Source organism: Prionailurus viverrinus, chromosome C1, assembly GCF_022837055.1.
Source record: "Prionailurus viverrinus isolate Anna chromosome C1, UM_Priviv_1.0, whole genome shotgun sequence".
In the NCBI taxonomy this organism is placed as follows: Eukaryota; Metazoa; Chordata; class Mammalia; order Carnivora; family Felidae; genus Prionailurus; species Prionailurus viverrinus.
In genome coordinates, this window is record NC_062568.1 from 192,988,657 (window position 1) to 193,012,121 (window position 23,465).

Genomic DNA, 23,465 nt, shown 5'->3' on the forward strand with positions numbered 1-23,465 from the left:
TTCATGTAAAGGTTTTGGTGTGAACATAAGTTCTCATTTCTCTAGGATAAATGCCTAGGACTTCAATTGTTGGGTCGGGTCGTGTAATAGTTGCATATTAAGAGTTTTTTGTTTTTTTTTTCTGAGCCGACTTTATTGAGGTATAATTTGTGTACAATAAAATGCACATTGTAAGTATTTAGTTTGATGGGTTTTCAGAAATGTATGCAACTGTGTAAGCATCACCCCCCTCAAGATATAGAGCATTTATATCTACCTCACAAACTTCCCCCATATCCCTGTTCAGTCTCTGCCCCATCTATTTATTGCTAGAGTTTAGTTTTTAGATCATTAGAGATTAGAATTTCATATAAACGGAATCAGGGGTGCCTGGGTGGTGCAGTCAGTTAAACGTTGGACTCTCTTGATTTTGGCTCAGATCATAATCTCATGGTTCATGGAATTGAGCCCCAAGTTGAGAGATTCTCTCTCCTCCCATTCTCTCTGCAGCCCCCCTCAAAATGAATAAACTTTAAAAATGAAATACAAATACGGGGTGCCTGGGTGGCTTAGTCAATTGAGCGTCCGACTTCAGCTCAGGTCATGATCTCACAGTTCGTGAGTGCTAGCTAGCCCTGTGTTGGGCTCTGTGCTGACAGCTCAGAGCCTGGAGCCTGCTTCAGATTCTGTGTCTCCCTCTCTGTCTGCTCCTCCCCCTCTCATGCTCTGTTTCTCTCTCCTTCAAAAATAAAAATATAAAAAAAATTTTTTTAATGAAATACAAATTTAAAAATTAAATAAATGGAATCATAGAGTATTTCTTTTGAGACTGGATTTTTTTTTTTTGCTTAAATATTTTTTGAGATTCATCCCTGTTGTTTTGTGTATTAATGGTTTGTTCTTTTTTCTTTTTAGAGTAGGCTCGACACCCAATGTAGGACTTGAACTCCGTCCCTGAGATTAAGAGTCGCATGCTCTACCTGCTGAGCCAGCCAGGCACCCCCTCCCCCCTTTTTTTTTCTAATTTTTTTTTACTTTATTTTTTTAAATGATTATTTATTTTGAGAGAGAAAGACACACACATACTCACACATACACACGTGCATGCACAAGAGCAGGAGAGGGGTACAGAGAGAGGGATTGAAAGAATCCCAAGCAAGCTTTGCAACGTCAACACAGACCCCATCTCAGGGCTTCATCTCATGAACCATGAGATCATGACCTGAGCTGAGATATAGAGTCGGATGCTTACCTGACTGAGCCACCCAGGCACCCCTAGTTTTTTAATAAACTATTTCTTAGAACAGTTTTAGGGGCACCTGGCTGGCTCAGTGGGGTAAGCATCCGACTTTGGCTCAGGTCATAATCTCGTGGTTCATGAGTTTGAGCCCTCGTCGGGCTCTGTGCTGACAGCTCAGAGCCTGGAACCTGCTTCGGATCCTGTGTCTCCTTTTTTCTCTGTGCTCCTCCCCCACTTGTGCTCTGTCTCTCAAAAATGAATAAACGTTAAGAAAAAATTTAGAACAGTTGAGATTTACAGAAAAATTGGGAAGGTAATAGGGTTTCCATACACCCAGTTTCTCCATAGCAATATCTTACATTAGTATGGTGCATTTGTTAAAACTAATGAGCCAATATTAATACAGTATTATTAACTGAAGTCCATCATTTATTCAGATCTTAGTTTTTCCATTTGTCTTCATGTCTCTTTAGGCTTCTCTGTGACAGTATATCCTTAGATTTTTTTAAGAAACTGCAAACTGTTTTAGAGTGGCTGTACTGTTTACATTCCCACTTGCAATGTGCTAGTGATCCATTTTCTCTGCATCCTTGTCAGTATTTGGTGCTATCACTATTTTTTATTTTAGGCATACTTCTAGGTGTGTAGTTTCATCTTACTGCAGTTTTAATTTGCCTTTAATGACTAATGACGTTGAATACCTTTTCTTGTGCTTCGTTTGCCATCTGTATGACTTTGGTGAAATATCTGGTCAGATCTTCTGTGCATTTTGTAATTGAATTAGTTAAAAAAAAAAAAAAGACGTGTTGAGTTTTGAGAATTCTTTATACTTTATAGATACTAGTCTTTTGTTGGATATGTAGTTTGTAAATACTTTCTCCTCGTCTGTAGCTCGTCTTTTCATCCTTTCTACATAGGCTTTCACATAGGAAACATTTTTAATTTGATGAAGGCCAATTTATCAATATTTCCTTTTATTGATTGCATTTAGTGTCAAGTCTAAGAACTCTTGTCTAGCTAGAGCCCAAAGATTTTCTCTTGTTTTTTCTAAAAGTATTATAGTTGTACATTTGATATTATTAAAGTATATGATCCATTTTGGGTTAGTTTTTTTTAATAAAGTGAGAGGGTTATATTTCTGAATATTTTTTAAATCTCCTATATTCTAGTATTTTATATTTAACATTTAAGATAATTCATTTTATATTTAAGATTTAAATATTTGATCCATCTGCAATAAAAGAGTGTATGAAGGGAGGAATATATATATACCCCCCTCATTCCAGATGGGTCAAATATTTAAATTTTAAACATGAAACCAGATGTTTTCCAGATGTACTCATATACCACCATGTATTCAATAATCTATCTTTTCCTTATTGATATATGCTATGAACATGAGAATATAGGTTTGTGTGGGAACACAAGTTTTTATTTTTCTGGGATAAATGCCTAAGAGTGCAATCCTTTATTTATTTGGGTGGGGGTTGGGTGATTTGGTTTCCTGTCCTTAATAGTGGTATAATTTGTATATACAATAAAATGCACAGATCTTAAATATTCAGTGTGATGACTTTGACATTGTGTAAATCCATGTAATCATCACCCATCCAAATATGGTGTTTTAAATCCAACCAAATAAAGGAATAGTCTAGGAAACTATGGGCAGTGTCAGTCTGGTAATGAGTGGTTATCATCTGCTTTGTTTTGTTTTGTTTTGTTTTAATGGAAGAAATAGCTCACTTAACAGAATTATTGAAAATGCAGAAGTAATGTTTGCTTCTCAACAAAACAATACAGTAAATTGCAGTCTAGTTTATTAGGGAGAAACTTTGATGTTTCTTATATTGTATGGATTCCCCTTATTTCATTAAAACAACTTATTTCATTAATAGTCATTGGAGCTATTCCTTAATGTTAATTCCAAACTTGACATATGATTATTCATATTTGGTGCTGTGTAGATTGTGTTCTTGTCTACAGGTCTTATTATAGAAATTCCCATTATGCAGAAATCTCTATTACAAAAAAAGTCTTCTACTTATTTTGAGCAATAGCCAGTACTCTTTGGGAAGTCCCTTGAAGGTTATGGGAATGTTATTTGAAGGGTATAATATGTTCAGTGTGGTGAAGTCTCTTTCATAAAACTTGCTGTGGGTAAATAGTTTGTTTTTATAACATTACAGAACAACTATTAACCACATTCTCAGTCTTTCCCTCTCCTGATTCTCCATTTGTGGGTAAGGGAGAAGGAGGCATGGACTGCATACGGTTAAAAAACAAACAAGTGATCTTGATGCTCTGCTGTCCCCCTCAGCTGACTCTTGGCCAAGTTTCTCTTGGTCATTTAACCAGTGCATAGTTAGTTGCTTTTCTTAAGGGTAAACCAGGAAAGGTGATTTCTCGTGTTAGAAAGTTAGACAGTTTGTTGGGGAGGAACTCAGCAACTGGGGCAAGAGTTCACACGTATAGATGCTCATTTAGGTTGCTAAGCTTCACCACGTTCTGATAACCACTGCCATGATTCCTGCAAGTTCAAGTTTCACAATTTGGCCAATGAAGTTTCCATATGCTGCTAGTTTATCCCTAACGCTAGGACATCCGTTTCATTAGAAGAGAATTTATATTACTATAATCTTCATTAATTTTAAAAGCTGCGTATGAAAGAGATGGAGATATTTCTCTTGGTAATGAGTAAGAATAAGGAGACAGGAATATGGATGCGTTTCTCCACATCCAGTTTGCTTGGATTCTGGCCCGTGAAGATGTGCCAGCCACGCAACTGAAATGGTTCTGTGGCAAGAGTGGTGCTTGATGCCAGTTGTTCATTTACAGGTAGCTTTTGAAAATGGCTGCCTCTCAGTTCACCGGGCTCACAGCTGTTGCTGATGTAATTAAAGATCTAGACACTCAGATAGCTGTAAGTAAGCTCGTTGAGGCCGCTGTTGACGGAATTTGGTAAATGTGCTTCTGATCTTGATGACACCACAGCTGCTGTCCACAGAGTCTACCTCATGGCTTTAAAATTTAGGAGTCTTGGCTACTCCAGGCTAGGGACTCTGCATGTACTTAAAGATTGCTAACACTCAGAGAAAATTTGCTCTTGATGACAAAGAACAGCTTACTTTTAACAGTTGCTAAAAATCGTGTTGATTAGACATAGCCCTGACATAGATTTAAGCATGTTTTGAAGTGCCAAAATGAACTAATCTGTTTTCTGAAGTTTTGTGACTGGTTTTAAGTATGTGATTGTGCCATGATTTATTTGAATTTAACATTATTTGCTGTTGAAAAATAACACATTTAGTACTTAACCAAGTATTCTATTTTTACGAAGTCTTCAAAAATGTCTTACTCATTCTAGTTTATTTTTGTACATAAGATTTCTCATTTCATTTACTTATTTAATTTTGTGGACTATTTCATTTAGATTTTAGAGAAAAGATAGTTTCTAAATATGAGGTGAGAGCAATGAACATTCCTCATTCCGTCCATTTTTAATGCGCAGGTATCACATGGTCACTATCCCAGAAATCCTAAAGACCCTTCAAGTCCAAGAGACTTTATATAAGTTTACTTTCAAAACTTACCCTTTATTAAAGATGTTTCTGGAGTTAATTCTCTTGTTTTCCTTCTACAGTTGATTGGCCTTGGTCCTCACAGCTCCAAAAAGAAACAGGATCTTGATAAGCTCTATGAGCTGAAGTCCAAAGCTCGGCAGATTATGAACCAGTTTGGCCCCTCAGCCCTAATCAACCTCTCCAATTTCTCATCCATAAAACCGGAACCAGCCAGCACTCCTCCACAAGGCTCCATGGCCAATAGCACTACAGTGGTAAAGATACCAGGCACTCCTGGGACTGGAGGGCGTCTCAGCCCTGAAAATAATCAGGTATCGTTTCTTATTTTTGGTTCTTTATAGGTACCTCTTATCTGTTATTTGAACCAGTAATGCTTTGGGAGATGTCTGTCTATCTCAGATGCTGCTTCTTCCTTTTAGCTGGAAAAGATCTTTTCCCTCCTTTGGACTTCTTTATTTTTTTTATTTTCTAATTTTGTTGTTGTTGTTTATTTATTGTTGAGAGAGAGAGTGTGTGAGCAGGGAAGGGGCAGAGAGAGAGAGAGAGGGAGACACAGAATGTGAAGCAGGCTCCAGTGTCTGAACTGTCAGCACAGAGCCCGACATGGGACTCAAACTCACAAGCTGTGAGATCATGACCTGAGCCGAAGTCAGACGCTTAACCCACTGAGCCACCCAGTCGCCCTATTTTTTTTAAATAGGTTTCTTGGGGGGGCGCCTGGGTATCTCAGTGGGTTGAGCGTACAAATTTGGCTCAGGTCGTGATCTTGCCATTCATCAGAGCCCTGCATCGGGATAGCTGCTGTCAGCACAGAGCCCGCTTTGGATCCTCTGTCTCCCTCTCTGTCTGTGCCTCCCTTGCTCACACTCTCTCTCTGAAAAATAAAATTTAAATTTAAAAGAAATTTAAAGAGTTTTACTATTTATTTATTTATTTATTTATTTATTTATTTATCTTTAGTTTATTTTGAGAGAGAGTGAGAGAGCAGAGGAGGGGCAGAGAGAGAGAGCAAGAATCCCAAACAGGCTTAGGCTTGAACTCACAAACCATGAGATCATGACCTGAGCCAAAACCAAGAGTCAGACACTTAACCATCTGAGCCACCCAGACGCCCCTGTCCTTTGGACTTCTGAAGTTCTTTATGAAATTATCATGTACAATGTTTATCAGTGTTTATAGTGTTTATGTGTGTGATGTATATTTACATACATCCATATACACACACTAACACAACATGTTGCCTATGATAGCTTTTTATATTTTTATGTATAAATATATATATGCTTTATAATTGGTAAATAAAATAGTTAAATAAAATAACTAATGCATTCATTATTCATTATTCCTGTAATTAAGTACCATTGCCTCCAGTCTTTTCTCCTTCTAGTTCATTCAGCTGCTGCCATTAATTTTCTGCAGTACTTCTAAAATCTGCCCCCTACTTTCTGCCCATGATTCTGATTCTGCTCTGCAGACCCACAAGAGATAAGAAATAAGTATTATCTCTTAACTTGAACCTTGTAGGCTGGAATAGGAGGGAGAGACATTTCAAGAAAATAGGGGGAGGGACCAGTAAAGGTGAATGGGGAAGGTTGGGCAGATAGTTGGGAAGCCAGCTTGTGTTGAATGTGTAGTCTGTTGGAGAAGAGCAGGAGGTAAGACAGTTTAGGCTGGATTATGGCAGAATAAACTGAGCATATACTAGTCAGTTTCCTTTGGAACTTTTAGTCATTAGACAATCTTTGCAAATATTTAATAGAAGAGTAAGTAACATAATAAAAGTAGTATATCGTAGGAGGATTAACTTGGTAGTAAGTGGACAAGAAAGGTAGGAAAGGGGGCAGACTGAGAGGAAGACCAGGTCTAAGACTTCTGTAGTAAATCAAGATGTGCAGTAAAGGCTTGATGTAGTGGTAATGTTAGAATGGAGAATGGATAGATCTGAGAAATCATGAACAAATATGTATTTTAAAAATTGGTTTCTTTTTTCTTTATTTCCAAGATTATATATGCTTATCACAGAAACTTTAGAAATACAAGAATAAATAGCCCATAATTTTACCATCACCCCAAAATAACTATGGTTAACATTTTTTTTTAATATGAAGTTTATTGTCATATTGGTTTCCATACAACACCCAGTGCTCATCCCAACAGGTGCCCTCCTCGATGCCCATCACCCACTTTCCCCTCCCTCCCACTTCCCATCAACCCTCAGTTTATTCTCAGTTTATGGTTAGCATTTTAATGTATGTCTTTTGATTATTGTTTAATGGTATATATATGTAACATTACATTTCCTCTCTGAAAAAGGGATCACAGTTGTACGCACTTATACAAATATTATATGGAGATGAACACATGGTCCCTGCCCTCAGGGAGCTTTCAGCCTACTAAGTCTGAAACAGGCAAGTTTATGGGGTGCCTGGGTGGCTCAGTCAGTTGAGCAGCCGACTTCGGCTCAGGTCATGATCTTGGGGTCCATGAGTTTGAGCCCCATGTTGGGCTCTGTGCTGACAGCTCAGAACCTGGGCCTGCTTTGGATTCTGTGTCTCCCTCTCTCTCTCTGCCCCTTCCCTGCTCACACTCTGTCTCTGTCAAAAATAAATAAACATTAAAAAAAAAAGAAAGAAAGAAACAGGCAAGTTTACAACTACATACAATGATAGAAGGGTGCACAGAGTCTAGTAGAGGCCAAAGGAGGAAGTGGTTCCTTTTACCTGGGTGGGCTAGGAAAAGCAGAAAGAAGGCACCATAGACTGAGCAGATAGGAGGAAGGGTAGAAGAGCACGTCCAAAAGCAACAGAGGCACATACAAGTTGTGATGGTCAGAAAATTGCGAATTATTTAATGTAGAGGGAAGGTAAGGCATAGTGAGAAAGAGATGAAGCAGAAATAAACTGAAGATGTTGGCCTCTCGGCCACACTGCTCTTGTGGCCTTTCCCTGGGCTACTTCTGTCTTGAGAGTACAGTTTTGTAGAATACAAGTCTTGTAGGCCAGACTGCTGACTTTTGGAAAGTAGAAACTAAACCCAACACAGTGACAGCCTTTCTTCATTACAGGGTAATAAGGGGTTTTTCTCCCTTAATACTTACTGAAAAAATCTTCTCCCAATTAACTTTAGGTATTGACCAAGAAGAAATTACAAGACTTAGTCAGAGAAGTGGATCCTAATGAGCAATTGGATGAAGATGTGGAGGAGGTAAGGTGGGGTTGGGAACCCCAGAATCTGTGTCCCTGAGAGCTAATACAGAATATTGGCTCTTTAGAGGCAGACAAATCTGAATTTGAATGTTGGCTCTGCCACTTACCAGTTCTGTAGCTGTGGACAAGTCACGTACGCTTTTTGACTCAGTTTCCTCTTGTGTTGGCAGGGTATGGTATTATTTACCCACAGGGTTATTGTGAGGGTTCCCTGGCATAACTTGTACAAATCACTTAGGAGAATGCCTAGCACTTTCTACCTAGCAGCTGCTGCTGCTTTTGCTTGGTGAAAAAGGCTTCGTTTGTTGTTCACAGGCAATCACTTTCAACAGTTTTAGTTGTTTCTATAATATTCCTCCATATTTTTAAGTAATATACTGAAACAGATATTCTTTGATTTCTGTCTGTTGACAGAATTTTGTTAAACCACTCACATCCATACATGCTTCCCTTTCCCTCATTTTTCCAATATAGTTTTGTCACAACTTTTAGATAACTCAGAAATCAGTATTTACATTATTCTGACCAAGTAAATATTGTTCACCATTGAACCAAGTCCTGTTTTGTACTACTTACAAAGTTGATAATTGACTCATTTTTATTTAGGTTTTTTTTGTGCCTTTTTTATTCGACTTCTGCTATCACCTCTGGTGTACACTTTATCAACAGTGTTTTCCAAATGGAAAAATAATCTGCAGATTTTAGTCTCTCCCCCGCCCGCTTTCCTGACTCGGAGATTTCACTCCCAGAATCCTCCATCGTCTTCTGGTCTGATTAATTTTAGGTCACTTGAACAAACCTCTCCTGGGTCTTACTTTTGCTTTTTTTTTTTTTTTCTCTTTGGATCTCTTGTTTCCTAGATCCTATATCCTCTTCTTACTTTATTCCCTCTTTTTGTTAGAGCACATTTTTATTACTGTCTAAGAAGGATAGATGAGAAGTAAATGTGTGAAAATATCTACATTCTAACTTCACACTTAATTTTTGGTTTGAAAGAGTTTAGAATTTGATTATGGAAATCATTTTTTTCCTTTCAGTTGTAAAGGCATTGCTCCATTGTCTTTGAAAATCTATTAAGAAATCTTATGCAGGGTGCTTCATGCAACTCTTGATCTCAGGGTCGTGAGTTCAAGCCCCATGTTCGGCATGGAGCCTACTTGAGAAAAAAAAAGAAAAACAGAAAGGTCTTATGCCATTCTGATCCCAATTTTGGTTTTTTAGAGTCTTTTTTCTTTTCCCCCCCTTTTTTTTTAAATATTTTCTTTTTTAAGTAATCTCTATACCCAACCTGAGGCTTGAACTCAACCCTGAGATCAAGAGTTGCATGCTCTACCAACTGAGCCAGCCAGGTGCCCCTAGAGTGTTACTTTTTTTCTATTCTGAATTTTCATATGAGCTTTAGTGCTATCTTTTTTCATTTGTTGTGCTGGGTTCCTGGAACCTTCTTTTATTTTAGGGACTTGAGTGCCTCAATTCTGGGATGATTTTGTATATTTTGGGGTTTGGAGTTTTTTGTTATTTGTTTTGCCTTTGCTGAAGAGTATGTAATGACAAGGAAAGGAAATACAAATTATAAAAAAAAAAGTATAATTCCATTTTTATTTTTTTATTTTTTATTTTTTATTTATTTTTTTAAATTTTTAACGTTTATTTTTGAGACAGAGAGAGACAGAGCATGAACGGGGGAGGGTCAGAGAGAGAGGGAGACACAGAATATGAAACAGGCCCCAGGCTCTGAGCTGTCAGCACAGAGCCTGACGCGGGGCTCGAACTCACAGACTGTGAGATCATGACCCAAGCTGAGGTCGGACACTCAACCGACTGAGCCACCCAGGCGCCCCATCCATTTTTATTTTTTTTAACCAGAGGGAAAAATACTTGCTCTCTTTGTGTGTGGGGAGGATGGGGGAGTGGTTGAGGGGGTAGCAGCTTTATTGAGATATAATTCATATACCATAAAATTCACTCATTTGAAATCTACAGTTCAGTGGTTGTTAGTCTCTTCACAGAATTATACAACTCTCAACACTGTCATTTTTAGAACATTTTCATCACCCCTAAAAGAAACCCCTACCTATTAGTCACTCCCATTTTTTTTCCAACCCCCACAGCCCTTAAGCAACTAACTAATCTACTTTCTGTCTTTATAGATTTGCCTGTTCTGGACATTTCAGATAAATGGGGTCATATAATATGTGGTGTCTGTGACTGGCTTATTTCACTTAGTGTAATGTTTTTAAAGTTCATTAAAGTTCTGTAACAGATATGAGTACCTCTTTTCTTTTTAGGGCAGAATACTATTCTGTTGTATGGACATACCATTGTTTATCCATTCATCAGTTGATGGGTTGTATCCACTTTTTGGTTATTATGAATGTTGCATGAACATTCATGTGCAAATTTTGTTTTTTTCCTTTTTTTTAAACTCGTGCATAAGTTTTATGTGGAAATATGTTTTCATTTTTCTTGATAATATACTTAGGAGTGAAGTTGCAGAGTCATGTGGTAATTGTTTTTCCAAAGTGCTACATACACCCTTTAACATTCATACCAGCAGTGTGTGCGACTTTCATTTTCTTATATTAATTTTTTGATAATTTCTTCTCTGTTTTTGCTCTTTCATTCTGTAATGACAATTGGTTGGATATTGAATCTTCTGCATTGGTCCTCTTAGGGTTTTTTGTCTTTGATTTCCTATTTTTCATTTCTTTATAATTCTAAGTTCCACTTGCTAGGGAGATTTTTCTTAGTTTATCTTCTAAACTTTGTAAGTTTTATGGTTTTTTTGCTATAAAAATTAGAATTCTCATGAGGTTTTCTTGTTGTTTGTTTGTTTGTTTCTTAAAAATTTTATTTGGGGGCACCTGAGTGGCTCAGTTGGTTAAGCATCCAACTTCAGCTCAGGTCATGGTCTCGCGGTTCATGAGTTCAAGCCCCAAGTCGGGCTCTGTGCTGACATCTTGGAGCCCGGAGCCTGCTTTGGATTCTGTGTCTCCCTTTCTCTCCGTCCCTCCCCAACTTGTGCATGCTCTCTCTCTCTCTCAAAAATAAAATTAAAAAAAAAAAAAAAAGGAAAGATTTTATTTTGTAAGTAATCTCTACACCCAAGGTGGGGCTTGCAGAATCCTGACATCAAGAGTCATAGTCTTCCACCAGCTGAGCCAGCCAGGCACTTCTAATTGGTCCTTTTTTTCCCCAAGCCACTCTGTTCTTATTTTATGGTTGTAATATCTTCTCTTACCTTTCTTTCCAAGGAATTCCATTTTTTGACATTTTCTTCTTTTCCCTGCATTGTCTTAGTGTCCCCTGGGCCCTTTTTTTCTCCTTGGTTTGCTTATTTTCTTTTTAGTATTGGAGATTTCCTTCACGTATTTGGTGTTCTTGACGATCTGTTCTTAAAGACTGAGCCACTAAAAAGCTGATGTGAAGCAGAATTTACTGATTGGCTTCATCTAGTAACGTACTGTTAATGTTTAGCAACGAATTTGGTGGAGGAAAAGGCCCTAATTTTTAGCGTTTCCTAATTTCTGTGGTGTAAATATTCCCAATATACCCTATTTTAAGCTATCAACATGTTGCTGAATGCAAGATTGTGAAGAAATGCATGTAATTAATTGACTTTTATGAGCTCCTCTCAGCTGGCTTTAGCAAACCACTGGCTTCACTCCAGAATAATTTGTCCACAAGTCAGCCTTCTTATTGGAGGATCTCTACATCTCAGCATCTGTAAGTCTATTCTCTGGAGTCATTTGGTATCTCCAGAAAAGAATCCTCCAGGCTCCTATCTGGAGGATTTATCTCTAGCTTCTGACATCCTGAAAGCAAGGCAAGAGAAAGAGGCTGTATCTCTCCCCTGCCATCACTGTGTCTGATGTATTCTAATCCAGAGCCATGGCTATTCAGTGTTCTAGGGAATAAACCTGCTGAGTTCTGGTATGTGTGGGGAGGAGTCACTTGGCTGCTTTTGGAGTGTGGAGGGAATGGGGACTAGTCTGTATATAGACTTGTAATACTTTCTCAGATTTTAGTTCCGTGCCTCAGCCCAATCTTTTATGTATATAGCACTTCCAGAAGCTGGATCTTTTGGGGGCTGCAAGGGGCAAATCAGTTTAATTCTCATTGGTGTCCCCTTTATGGGCACTTATGTTGTACATTCCATCTGCAGGTCAGATCCCACTTTTCCTCTGTTATCTCCTTGGCAAAAGTTTACTTTAAAAGTTTGTTGGAGGGGTGCCCGAGTGGCTCAGTTGATTAAGCATCTGACTTTGTCTCAGGTCATGATCTTGTGGTTTGTAAATTCAAGCCCCACATTGGGCTGTCTGCTGTTAGCACAGAGCCTGCTTCAGATCCTTTGTTCCCCTCCCTCTCTGCCCTCCCTCGCTCATGCACTCTCTCTCTCTCTCTCAAAAAATAAACAAATAAAAGTTTATTGGAATCTCATGTCTATTAAATTTTTCTCTCCTGTTGTCTTTGTGGATTTATATGTCTTTTTTCCCTTTATTGTTATTTTAGTGGATTTAGGGAAGGAGAGGAGGTCATTTTTGGATTTGATTTGCCATGTTTAATCAGAAATCTCTCTGTTAGGAGGTGCCTGGCTGGCTCATTTAGTAGAGTATTTGACTCTTGGTCTCAGGGTGGTGAGTTCAAAGCCCCATGTTGGGCGTAAAGCTTACTTTAAAAAAAAGAGAGAGAAAAGGGTGCTTGGGTGGCTCAGTTAGTCATCTCTTTTCTTCAGCTCAGGTCATGATCTCATGGATTGTGAGTTCAAGCCCCATGTTGGGCCCTGTGCTGACAGTGTGGAGCCTGCTTGGGATTCTCTCTCTCTCTCCCTCTCTCTCTGCCCTTCCCTCACTCTCTGTGCATCTCTGTGGATGGTATCCATTTGGTTTCATAGAAAAGATAACAATGCAATAATAGTCTAACAGAATAAGGTATACCTGTCTATGATTGTAGTTCATTTTATTTTTGGTCAGCAGAGGAGGCCAAGGTATTGACTGATGAAAACTCCAATTTTTAGCTTCAAATTCTGATTTTACTCTTCACATAGTCCAGGATAAATGATAATGAAGTGGAAAGAACCCAGGATTTGGACATGGAATCTGGAAGTTGAATCCTGCTTCTGGTGTTTAGCAGTTGCATGGCCATGAGTCAGCATCCTTCTGTATAGAAGGAGGATAAAATCCATGCCCCATTTTTTTCACAGGATTAATATAAGGACTAGGTGAGATAATGGAAATAAAAATGCTTTAGGAGACTGTGAGTGAGGAAGTATAAAGATTCACTTTTGTTTTCCCATCTAATTCAGAAGAAAATATGAGAGTGAGGGATTGGCCTGATTGATTCCTGCCAGGTAGGAAGTACAGAAAGTAACATCCCTCAGAAAGGTGTGAGTTGTGCTCAACCTGGTTAATGAGTTGATGTGTTTTTAGTGTTGTTCTCACTCCTCTTCCTCCTCACCTTAGCCCAAATGCTGATTCCATGGCTTCTAATAGAAAGCCTGACTAAATATGTGATTCAAGCAGACACAGTTGTCCCAGCAACAGGAGCCTACTCTGCCAGTGTCATGGTTACTCTCCCCCACTTTTGTCTTCCCCAGATGCTGCTGCAGATTGCTGATGATTTTATCGAGAGTGTGGTGACAGCAGCCTGCCAGCTTGCTCGGCATCGCAAGTCCAGCACCCTGGAGGTGAAAGATGTCCAGCTGCATCTAGGTATGTGGTCTTGTTTCTCCCTGAGGCATTCACACTGTTACTCCTTTAGGACCACCAGAAAGATCTAGTCAGAGGAACCTTCATGTCAGAATTAGGCTATTGGGCTCTGGGATGTATGTATTCATTCCATAGCAGATTTACATAGAGAAGGGAAACCCATCCATGGTAAGGAGAATGAGCCAAGGCATTGGGTTTGCCATTTCTGTCTGTATCACCTTGTCCTTCCTACCAACTTTCTCTTAGAGCCTGTTTCCTCATTTGTAAAGTGGAGATCATAATATCATCCCTGTAGAGTGATCATGAGAATTACGGGTTATGTTTGTCAAGTGACTGCCACAGGACCTGGCACAAAGTAGAGTTTTATAAATGTAGCAATTATGTCTCCACCATTTAAATAATGGTGTTTTTCTTCCAGTTTTTAGCCTATTTATGAATTTCCCCCCTCCCCCAAATTGTAATCATAATATACATATAATTTTGTGTTCTGTTTTTCTACACTAAATTCAAGCTTGGGTTTTTCTGAGATAACATTGATAACCATAATTACTTGGGAAATAAACAAGCCCCACTCTGCATTGGTTACAATGCAGTTCAGAAGAAGGTGAACAGTCTTGTGAGTACAGAGATAGTCAAGCCAACTGAATGAGACAGATTGAGGGATTCGGTATAGATCAGCCCATGACTGATTACTGAAAAAGGCTTCCTTCCCAGTGTCAGGAAGGTATAGCTTAGGGAGACGCTGGTAGTCTTGGTGGAGTAAATAACACACTTCTGGTTAACGTTGCTGGTATTAGTAATAGAGGACAGATATTCCAGTTATGTGTTATTGGGTAACAAACTGCTCCAAGACAGTGGCTTAAAACAATAACAATGGTTTATTTTGTTCATAAGTCAGGGGGTGACTGGGCTTAGCCAGGCAGTTTTGCTAAGGGGTTTCTCACGTAATTAAAGTCAGGTGGTGGTCGGGGCTGAGATTGTTTTGAAGGAAGATGTATTAGTCTCCTAGGGCTGTCGTAACAAAGTACCATAAACTAGGTAGCTTTAAAAAACAAAATTTATTCTCTCACAGTTCTGGCGGCCAGAAATCTAAAATCAAGGTATCAGCAGGGCCATGATCTCTCCAGTGTTAACTGTGGAAGAATCTTTCCATGCCTTTTCCTAGCTTCTGGTGGTGGCTAGGAATCCTAGCCTGCATATAGCTGCATCACTCCGTCTATGCCTCTGAGTGACCTTCTCTCCTGTGTGTGTCTCTTGGTCTGCCTCTTCTGCTCTTCAGGATGCTAGTTATACTGGATTAAGGGCCCACCCTACTCCTGTATGACCTTATCTTAATTAGTTACATCTGCAGTGACCCTATTACCAATATATTCTGAGGTGCTGGGGGTTAGGACTTAAACATGTCTTTTTCTTTTTGAGGGACACAATTCAACCCATAACAGGGTTTCATCATGTCCAAGTCTGATACCTGGGCTAGATGCTCTCAAAAAGCTGGGACTCCACAGGTCTTCCTTTGTCTGCAGTCTCCCTACATGATCTCATCCCGTGCAGTCCCGGGATGGCTAGACTTCTTTTTTTTTTTTTAATTGTTTTTTAATGTTTATTTATTCTTGAGAAAGGGAGAGAGACAGAGTGCAAGTGAGGGAGGGGCAGAGAGAGAGGGAGACACAGAATCCGCAGCAGAATCTAGGCTCTGAGCTGTCAGCACAGGACCTGATGTGGGGCTTGAACTCCTAAACCGTGAGATCATGACCTGAGCTGAAATCGGACGCTTAATTGACTGAGCCATCCAAGCGCCCCTGGCTGGACTTCTTACATGGTGGTATAGGCTCCCAGGATGAGTATCCTATAACCACCTGGCAGAAAGTGCACGGCTTTCACTGACCCAGTGTCTGAAGTCCCTCAGTGTCACTCCACTGAATTCTGTTCTTTGAGGCAATCTCCACTCCTTAACAGGAGGCATGTAAAGGAATTTGCAGACATGTTTTAAAACCACCATAATGCAAATGGATAGAAAGTAGAATGGTGATGATGAGGGGCCATGGGAGGGGGGAGATGGGCACTGCTTTAATGTGTACAGAGCATTAGTTTGACATGATGAAAACGTTTTGGAAATGAGTAGTGATAATGGTTGTACAACAAGGTGAATGCGCTTAATGCCGCAGAACTGTATGCCTAAAAATGGTTATGGGGCGCCTGGGTGGCTCAGTCGTTTGGGCGACCGACTTCGGCTCAGGTCATGATCTCACGGTCCGTGAGTTTGAGCCTGCATCGGGCTCTGTGCTGACAGCTCAGAGCCTGGAGCCTGTTTCAGATTCTGTGTCTCCCTCTCTCTCTGATCTTCCCCCATTCATGCTCTGTTGTTCTCTGTCTCTAAAATGAATAAACATTAAAAAAAATAAAATAAAATAAAAATGGTTAAAATGGTAATTTTTATGTATATTTTGCCACAACCCTCCCCCACACAACAGATTATATTTGAGAGTTTAGCATTCCTATTTTTAAATTTTTTTAAGTTTATTTATTTATTTATTTGAGAGAGCATGTATAAGTGGGGGAGGGGGCAGAGAGCAGAGGGAGCAGAGAGAGAGAGAGGAAGAGAGAGAATCCCAAGCAGCCTCCATGCTGTCAGTGCAGAGCTGATACTGGGCTCACTCAGTCTCACAAACTATGAGATCTTGACCTGAGCCGAAATCAAGAGTCAGATGCTTAACTGACTGAGCCACCAAAGCACCCCAAAATATTTTGTATTTTAATTATTAGAAATAGCATTGGAATGTTAGTTTATTATGGGTGAGAAGTAATTGTCACAAAGATAGGAATACTCACAAGTCTGCATTGCCAGAACAGCTTCTGTAGCAGGCCTAGGTGGAGACCGATGCATAATCAGATCGCTTGGGGGGCATGGGATCGGAGCAAGGGGAATTGAGGAACCTGGTATTGAATGGCACCTGACCACCCAGGTCTGCTGCACACCACCCCCAACAAAGATAGACTTGCAGATGGGGATGTGAAATCTGGACATCTCCTTTCTTCTGACCGACTGGGATGGGTGCTGCCAGGTTTGCTTCTCACCTGATTTTCTGTACTTGCGTAGTTAAATAACCTCCCTTTCTGACAGACAGAGTCTTTAGAAATGTGGAAGTTTAGGAGCACCTGGGTGGCTTAGTTGGTTAAATGTCCATCTCTTGATTTCGGCTAAGGTTATGATCTCACGGTTCGTGGGTTTGAGCCCTGCATGGGGCTCTGTGCTGACGACTTGGAGCCTGGTTGGGATTATCTCTCTCTCACTCCCTCCCTCTCCTTTTGCCTCTCTCCCTGCTCATGCTCTTTCTCAAAATAAATAAACTTAAAAAAAAAAGTAATGTGGGAGTTCAATGAGATAATGTACATGGAATGCTTTGTACAGTGCTGCTTTATTTTTATATTTTTAAATGTTTTTTAATTTATTTTAGAGAGAGAGAGAGACAGAATGCAAGCAGGGGAGGGGCAGAGAGAGAGGGAGACACAGAATCCAAAGCAGGCTCCAGGCTCCGAGCTGTCAGTGCAGAGGCTGACTCAGGGCTCAAACTCATGAACTGTGAGATCATGACCTGACCCAAAGTTAGACACCTAACCAACTGAGCCACCCAGGTGCCCCTACAGTGCTGCTTTATACCACACATTTTACTATACCTTTTAGTCACTAAATGATTGTTGTTGCTGTTACATTAATGTAATACAAAATATAAATATATGCATATTTAAAATTTTTAAATTTTCATTTATTTCTGAGAGAGAGAGAGCAAGCTGGGGAGGGACAGAGAGAGAAACAGAGGATCCAAAGCAGACTCTGCACTGAGACTGGAGAGCCGATGTGGGGTTCAAACTCACAAGCTGTGATCATCACCTGAATCGAAGTCAGACACCCAACTGAGTCACCCAGGCGCCCCTAAATATATACATATTTACATATATTGCTACACATACTTAACATGTGTGCATTCTTGCCTGGTAGCTACTATCTTTTTTTTTTTTTAAGGTTTTTTTTTTTTTTTTTTTTTTAAGTAATCTCTACAGTGTGGAGCTCAGACTCTCAATCCCGAGATCAAGAGTTGCATCCCCTACCAACTGAGCCAGCCAGCCTGGCTGTTCTCTTTCTTTAAAGACACTTTACATATCCATATCCTGACCCACTTTTATTGATTGTAAAGTTTAATTCCCAGAGAATAATCTTTTTTAAAGGCTCATTTTTTTTTTTAAGTTTATTATTTTTGAGAGAGAGACATAGCGTGAAGTGGAAGAGGGACTGAGAGAGAGGGAGACCCAGAAGTTGGCTCCAGGCTCCAAGCTGTCAGCACAGAGCCCAATGTGGGGCTTGAACTCGGGAACTTCGAGATCATGATCTAAGCTGAAGTTGGACACTTAACCAACTGAGCCACCCAGGCACCCCGGGAATAATCTTAGTTACACTTTCTTTTTTTTTTTTTTTTTTTTAACGTTTATTTATTTTTGAGACAGAGAGAGACAGAAAGAGACAGAGCATGAACAGGGGAGGGGCAGAGAGAGAGGGAGACACAGAATCTGAAACGGGCTCCAGGCTCTGAGCTGTCAGCACAGAGCCCGATGCGGGGCTCGAACTCACGGACCGTGAGATCATGACCTGAGCCGAAGTCGGACGCTTAACCGACTGAGCCACCCAGGCGCCCCATTAGTTCCACTTTCAAGGACTGACAACAAATATTATTTGCAGAAGGCTTCAGATATTTTTATTTTCAAATAAATATTGGAAGAGAGCTGTATATAAAATTATTCTAGAACCAAACATAAATCATTTATTCACCCAATAGTTACTGTACAGTAGACACAAAGTATAACTGTAAAATCACTAATACTCAATTTGATTTAAGTACGTGGCTGCCTGGGGCAAAACAGATTTGCAAAACAAATGTTTTCAGTGCTTTAGGGCATATGATAAAGTATCTTACTCCTTTTGAATAGGCTTATTCCCTAAATAATCTTGTGTAGGTATAATTTTTTTATATTGGGTATACTTAAAGTGCCCCGCACTTTTATTCATGGGTTTGGGCGTCCGTGTAGCTATGCCAATTACTGACATACTCTAATAAACAAAATCTCTTTGCCCTCTTGGAACCTCTAGGGACACTCTTACAGGGATGACCATATCCAGTGGCACCAGAACACAGGGCTGTGCTATGGACATACCTATGTCTATATCCATATCTCTGTGCATTTATCCCAGGCTCTGGGATTGCATTATGTCATTGAATGCTTTCAATCACCCTATGACATGGTTATTACTGTTGTTACTACCATGTAAAAGATGAAGAAACTGAGACCCAGCGTCATACAGCTCTACAGTGAAGCAGCAGAACTGGGACTTGGCTCTTAACTCCAGAATGCTCAAAATGCCTTTCTCCTCCTTCTCTTCCTTTGGGTTTGAGAGGAGTGACTTTGAACGTAGGAATAAGACAACTGAAGGTGCCTGGCTGGCTCAATGGGGAGAGCATGTGACTCTTGATCTCAGGATCCTGAGTTCAAGCCCCATGTTAAGTGTGGAGCCTACTTTAAAAAAAAAAAAAAAAGACAACTGAAGAAACAAATGACTTTTCTGTTCTCTTGAGCTGCATGGAAACCTTAGGGCTCATAACTCACAGCCTGGACTCATTTCCCTCTTTTGTCTTTGCATGTAGGTCGATGGTGTCATTTCAAACCTTGGAGGCACCACATGTGATTCCCCCATTTGTATTCCATAGAATCCCTCTGCAGGGTTACTGATAATTAATATAGCTGATTGCTCAGATTAGTGCTCCCTGACCCTTGTCCAAGGGTCCCCCTGCACTTTGATGCTGCCTTCCCTGTCCCCTTATCTCTGTGCTGGCCTCTTCCTTGCAGAACGCCAGTGGAACATGTGGATCCCTGGATTTGGCTCTGAAGAAATCCGACCCTACAAAAAGGCTTGCACCACAGAGGCTCACAAACAGGTGAGGAGCTGTCAGAAACCCAGGGGAGTCACAGCTGATCCTTGAGCTGTGTCTCCAAGGGAGCAAGACAGCACACACAGCTACTATCACTGCAGTTGTCACTTCCCTCACACAGTAAGCTCCACTCCCTGGACCAGAGATCAGAGAGGGCAAGAAGCACAGGGCTCCATGGGAGAACAGTGAGATACATCTGTGGTACTTTGCTGTTCCCACATGTGGCCTCAGTTTTTTCTCTCAGTCCTGATGGGCGCCACTTAAAGCTGTTGATTGTAGATTCTTCTAATAGGGACAGAACTCGCCCCTCCATGTCTCCCTAATGAAATCCTCCTGCACTGTTGCTGTCAGAACATCATATGTGGCCCTCTGGGTAGAGGGCAGTTTAAAGAAAGGAGAGATAAGCCATACTTGTGCAGGAGGGTCGTGCCCAGACTGCTGTGCTAGGCATTCTGGCCTCTGTCCCAGCTTCACCTTTGTTCTCTGCCCCTCTGACTGCAGAACTGAGGGGTCAGTATGAGAACTAACTCCACTTCTGCTGTGAACAAGTTGTCTCTGTCATTGGTTAATCTGATAGCAGTGATGGCTTCCTCTTGACAACATCTTAATTTAGCTGGTGCTCTGATTTCAAAAGTGAGTTCTTTCCAAGCTTAATGGGCATAGTTGGGTGGTTGTAGCTGACTGTCCCTTGCTTCTTGGGATCTCCGGAGTGTGTGTGTTTACAAAGCTCACAGAGGAAGCCCTACACGGAAGCCACTGATAGCCTGAATCAAAAGATCACAGTGTCCTCAGAAGGCAGTCCTTCAGACAAGGGATGGTCATTTTGGCTCTGTTCCCAAATTATCCACTTTTCAGCCCTATCTCCCTCCCCGTCCCCCTCTCTCAGCAAGTATCATAATATTAGGACAATCTCTTGGTCAAAGAGTAAGCAAAGCCAATCAGTAATTTGGCCAGTGGCTGGAAATAGTAAAATTTGAAACCTGTGACCTGAATGTTTCCCTGATGGGTTGTGGTGGAAATTGTTAGTGTCAGTTTCCTTCACTATAGGTCATCAAGAGTGAAATATCAGCTTCCTTTATGTGTGGCAACAGTCTTGAAACCGTCCCCTTCCCTATTTTCTTCATCCTCAGAGAGATTGGACTCTAGAATCCTCAGAGATTAGGAGTCTAGAAAACATATGCTTTGATGACCTATCCCCTAAGTCCCCAAAAGGCAAGAGCTGTCACCTTCTGTTTTTAACTTTCTTGCCATCCTGCTAACCTACAGTAGTTTGGGTCTTTTGGTCAACAGAATGGACCTACTGGCCTGTCCAAACATCTCTTGGGGTCCTGAAGACTGCTCTTAGGCTCAAAGGAGCCTGCTGAGCTGCGCTGTGCATGTAGGTTCCCAAGGGCTCCAGCTTGTGGTATAGACCATGCCACACATGGGTGACTAGGACAGTTCCTGACTCTAACCTGTGTTATTGGTTATTTCACTCTCCTTTCAGAGAATGGCATTGATCCGGAAAACAACCAAGAAATAACACATGGAAAGGTCAGGGAATGGACAACAATGTATTTGGAGATACTTGAGCTGAGACCTCAGCCATCTCATCCTTGGATTTTTTTTTTAATGCTTTACAGAGAAGCATATATTTTTTATTAACAGTACAGCAATATCTATAATGACTGAGAGGATCTGCCAAAAGAATAAAGCCTCCTATCCCAACTTCCAGTCCCTTTTCCCTGCCGTCTCAGAGAGGAACAATGTATCTTCCAGAGAAGACTTTATTTGTGGTTTATTATATAAGTGATTGAATATGGAACAAAGCATTATGGTCTTGTTTGGTGAGACAGTATTAGCAGGATTTGTAGAGGTTTTTGTTTCCTTTTCCCTTCCCCTTTTCCCTGTACTTTGTAATGTCAGTGTTTATATGAATATGACTTTCATTTGCTTTTCCAGAATAAAGAAGTTATTAATCGAAGAACACAGGGTATACATGGCTTATAGCCTTTGAAAGGCCTTAGAGAGTTCAGAGGACAAGCAAGGCTGGATGTAGCTCTCTGTCAGCAGGTGGCAGCACCACTATTCATTCTGTGAGGAGAAAAAAAACCCAGAAATTTTTCTATTATTTTACTCCAAGGAAGGCCATACCGTCAGTAGGAGTTTGAGTCCAGTTTCTCTGCCATAAGAACGGGACAGGGTGACTCTCATGAGCCCCAATCTCAAGAGTTTTGGCAAAGTCTTTTTTGACCTGCTCTTCTAGAACTCCTGATGTTCATCCTTGGCCCCAAGAAAGGATGGCAGTAGCTTGGGGAAAGGCCCATCTGTGCAGGTGCCTGTCTGTTCTTAGTTGTTGATGTCCCTGATCCCTGTATTTTCAACGTTTATTTATTTTTGGGACAGAGAGAGACAGAGCATGAACGGGGGAGGGGCAGAGAGAGAGGGAGACACAGAATCGGAAGCAGGCTCCAGGCTCTGAGCCATCAGCCCAGAGCCCGACGCGGGGCTCGAACTCACGGACCGCGAGATCGTGACCTGGCGGAAGTCGGACGCCCAACCGACTGCGCCACCCCAGATCCCTGTATTTTCAACATCATGCAGAGGAAACCAGGCACCTTAAGAACTCAGGGTCATGACCTTCAGTGGTACCTAGCGTCAGTCTGTCCTGAGCCCAGTGTAGCCCTTGTGGATTGTGAGGGTTCCTTGGGCCTCAGGGGGCGTGGGTGTTCCATCCAGAGATCACCAGCATGGGTATACCCACCTTGTCCTGCTTTTCTCCTCTGCCTTGAATCTTGGCCTGAGATGGGACCCTGCTTTTCATTCCCTCCCACTTGGAATTTGGCCCCATAACCCCTCTCTTAAGTGAGCAGCCCAAAGGCTGTGCTGATGTTCCTGTTGCTCTTGGCCAAGGTCTCAACATGGCGAGCACCCAAAGAAGCAGCCAGCTTCTCTTCCTCCAACGTCACCTGTTGCTTGGGCACCAGGTCACTTCTGCGGCCTACCACCAGGAAGAGGATGTTGAAGAGTTTCACTTTTTCCAGAACCTCCTGATACCACTGGGTGACATTCTCAAAGGATGTTCTGTTGGTGATATCAGACAGCAAAAGGCCTCTCGCTGAGTTCCGATAGTAGGAGCGAGTCACTGACCTTGACAACCAAGAAGGAACCCAGAATTAGTTTTGAAACCTTCATTAAGGACAGAAAGGGACAAAAGAATTGGGCAGTTTAATGGAAAGAGCTGGGGTAGAGTCAAAAGATCTCAATTCTTGATCAGCTGTGTGACAGGTAAGTGGCTTCATCCATCTTGAGCCTTGTCCTATCTGTATTTGGAGGGGCTTGTTCATTCAGCAAGTATTTATAAGCTGGACCTGGGCCTGTGTTGGTGAACAAAAACATGGAGCCGTCCTGCCATAGAGTGGGTGTAAAACTGCCTCTGTGCCTAGGGCAGCAAAGGAGAGGTTCACAGGACTGGGGGCAGCGGTCTGACCAACTGAGTTGAGTGACTCAGGTGAAGGCTTGGAGATCTCTTTGAGGGAGAGAGAACTGCATGGAAGCCAGCCCCGAGGCAGTGTAGTGAGGTGAGTCAGGCCAGGTCATGCAGTGCCTCGTAGGCCCCAGCAAGAGTGCACTTTACCCAAAAGGTAACAGGGACCACTAGGGGATTTTCATCAGGTTTGCAGTTGTTTTTGTTTTAACAGAATGCCAAGATTTTATTTATTTTTTCTTTTTCTTTTTTTTTTTTTTTTAAACGTTTTTATTTATTTTTGGGACAGAGAGAGACAGAGCATGAA

At 41.1% G+C, this 23,465-nt stretch overlaps 1 protein-coding gene across 2 annotated transcripts in view; it reads left to right on the top strand.

The window, feature by feature from the left end:
* Positions 1 to 21,655, top strand: part of TAF12 (TATA-box binding protein associated factor 12) — a 31,823-nt gene extending 10,168 nt beyond the window's left edge. For both annotated transcript variants that reach the window (XM_047873842.1, XM_047873841.1), the window contains exons 2-6: positions 4,860 to 5,111; positions 7,927 to 8,004; positions 13,603 to 13,717; positions 19,610 to 19,698; positions 21,179 to 21,655. In XM_047873842.1, coding sequence (XP_047729798.1) covers positions 4,944 to 5,111; positions 7,927 to 8,004; positions 13,603 to 13,717; positions 19,610 to 19,698; positions 21,179 to 21,214 — 486 coding nt within the window. In that variant the 5' untranslated portion in view covers positions 4,860 to 4,943 and the 3' untranslated portion in view covers positions 21,215 to 21,655. The remainder of the gene's footprint in view (positions 1 to 4,859; positions 5,112 to 7,926; positions 8,005 to 13,602; positions 13,718 to 19,609; positions 19,699 to 21,178) is intronic.
* The last annotated feature ends 1,810 nt before the right edge of the window (positions 21,656 to 23,465 follow it).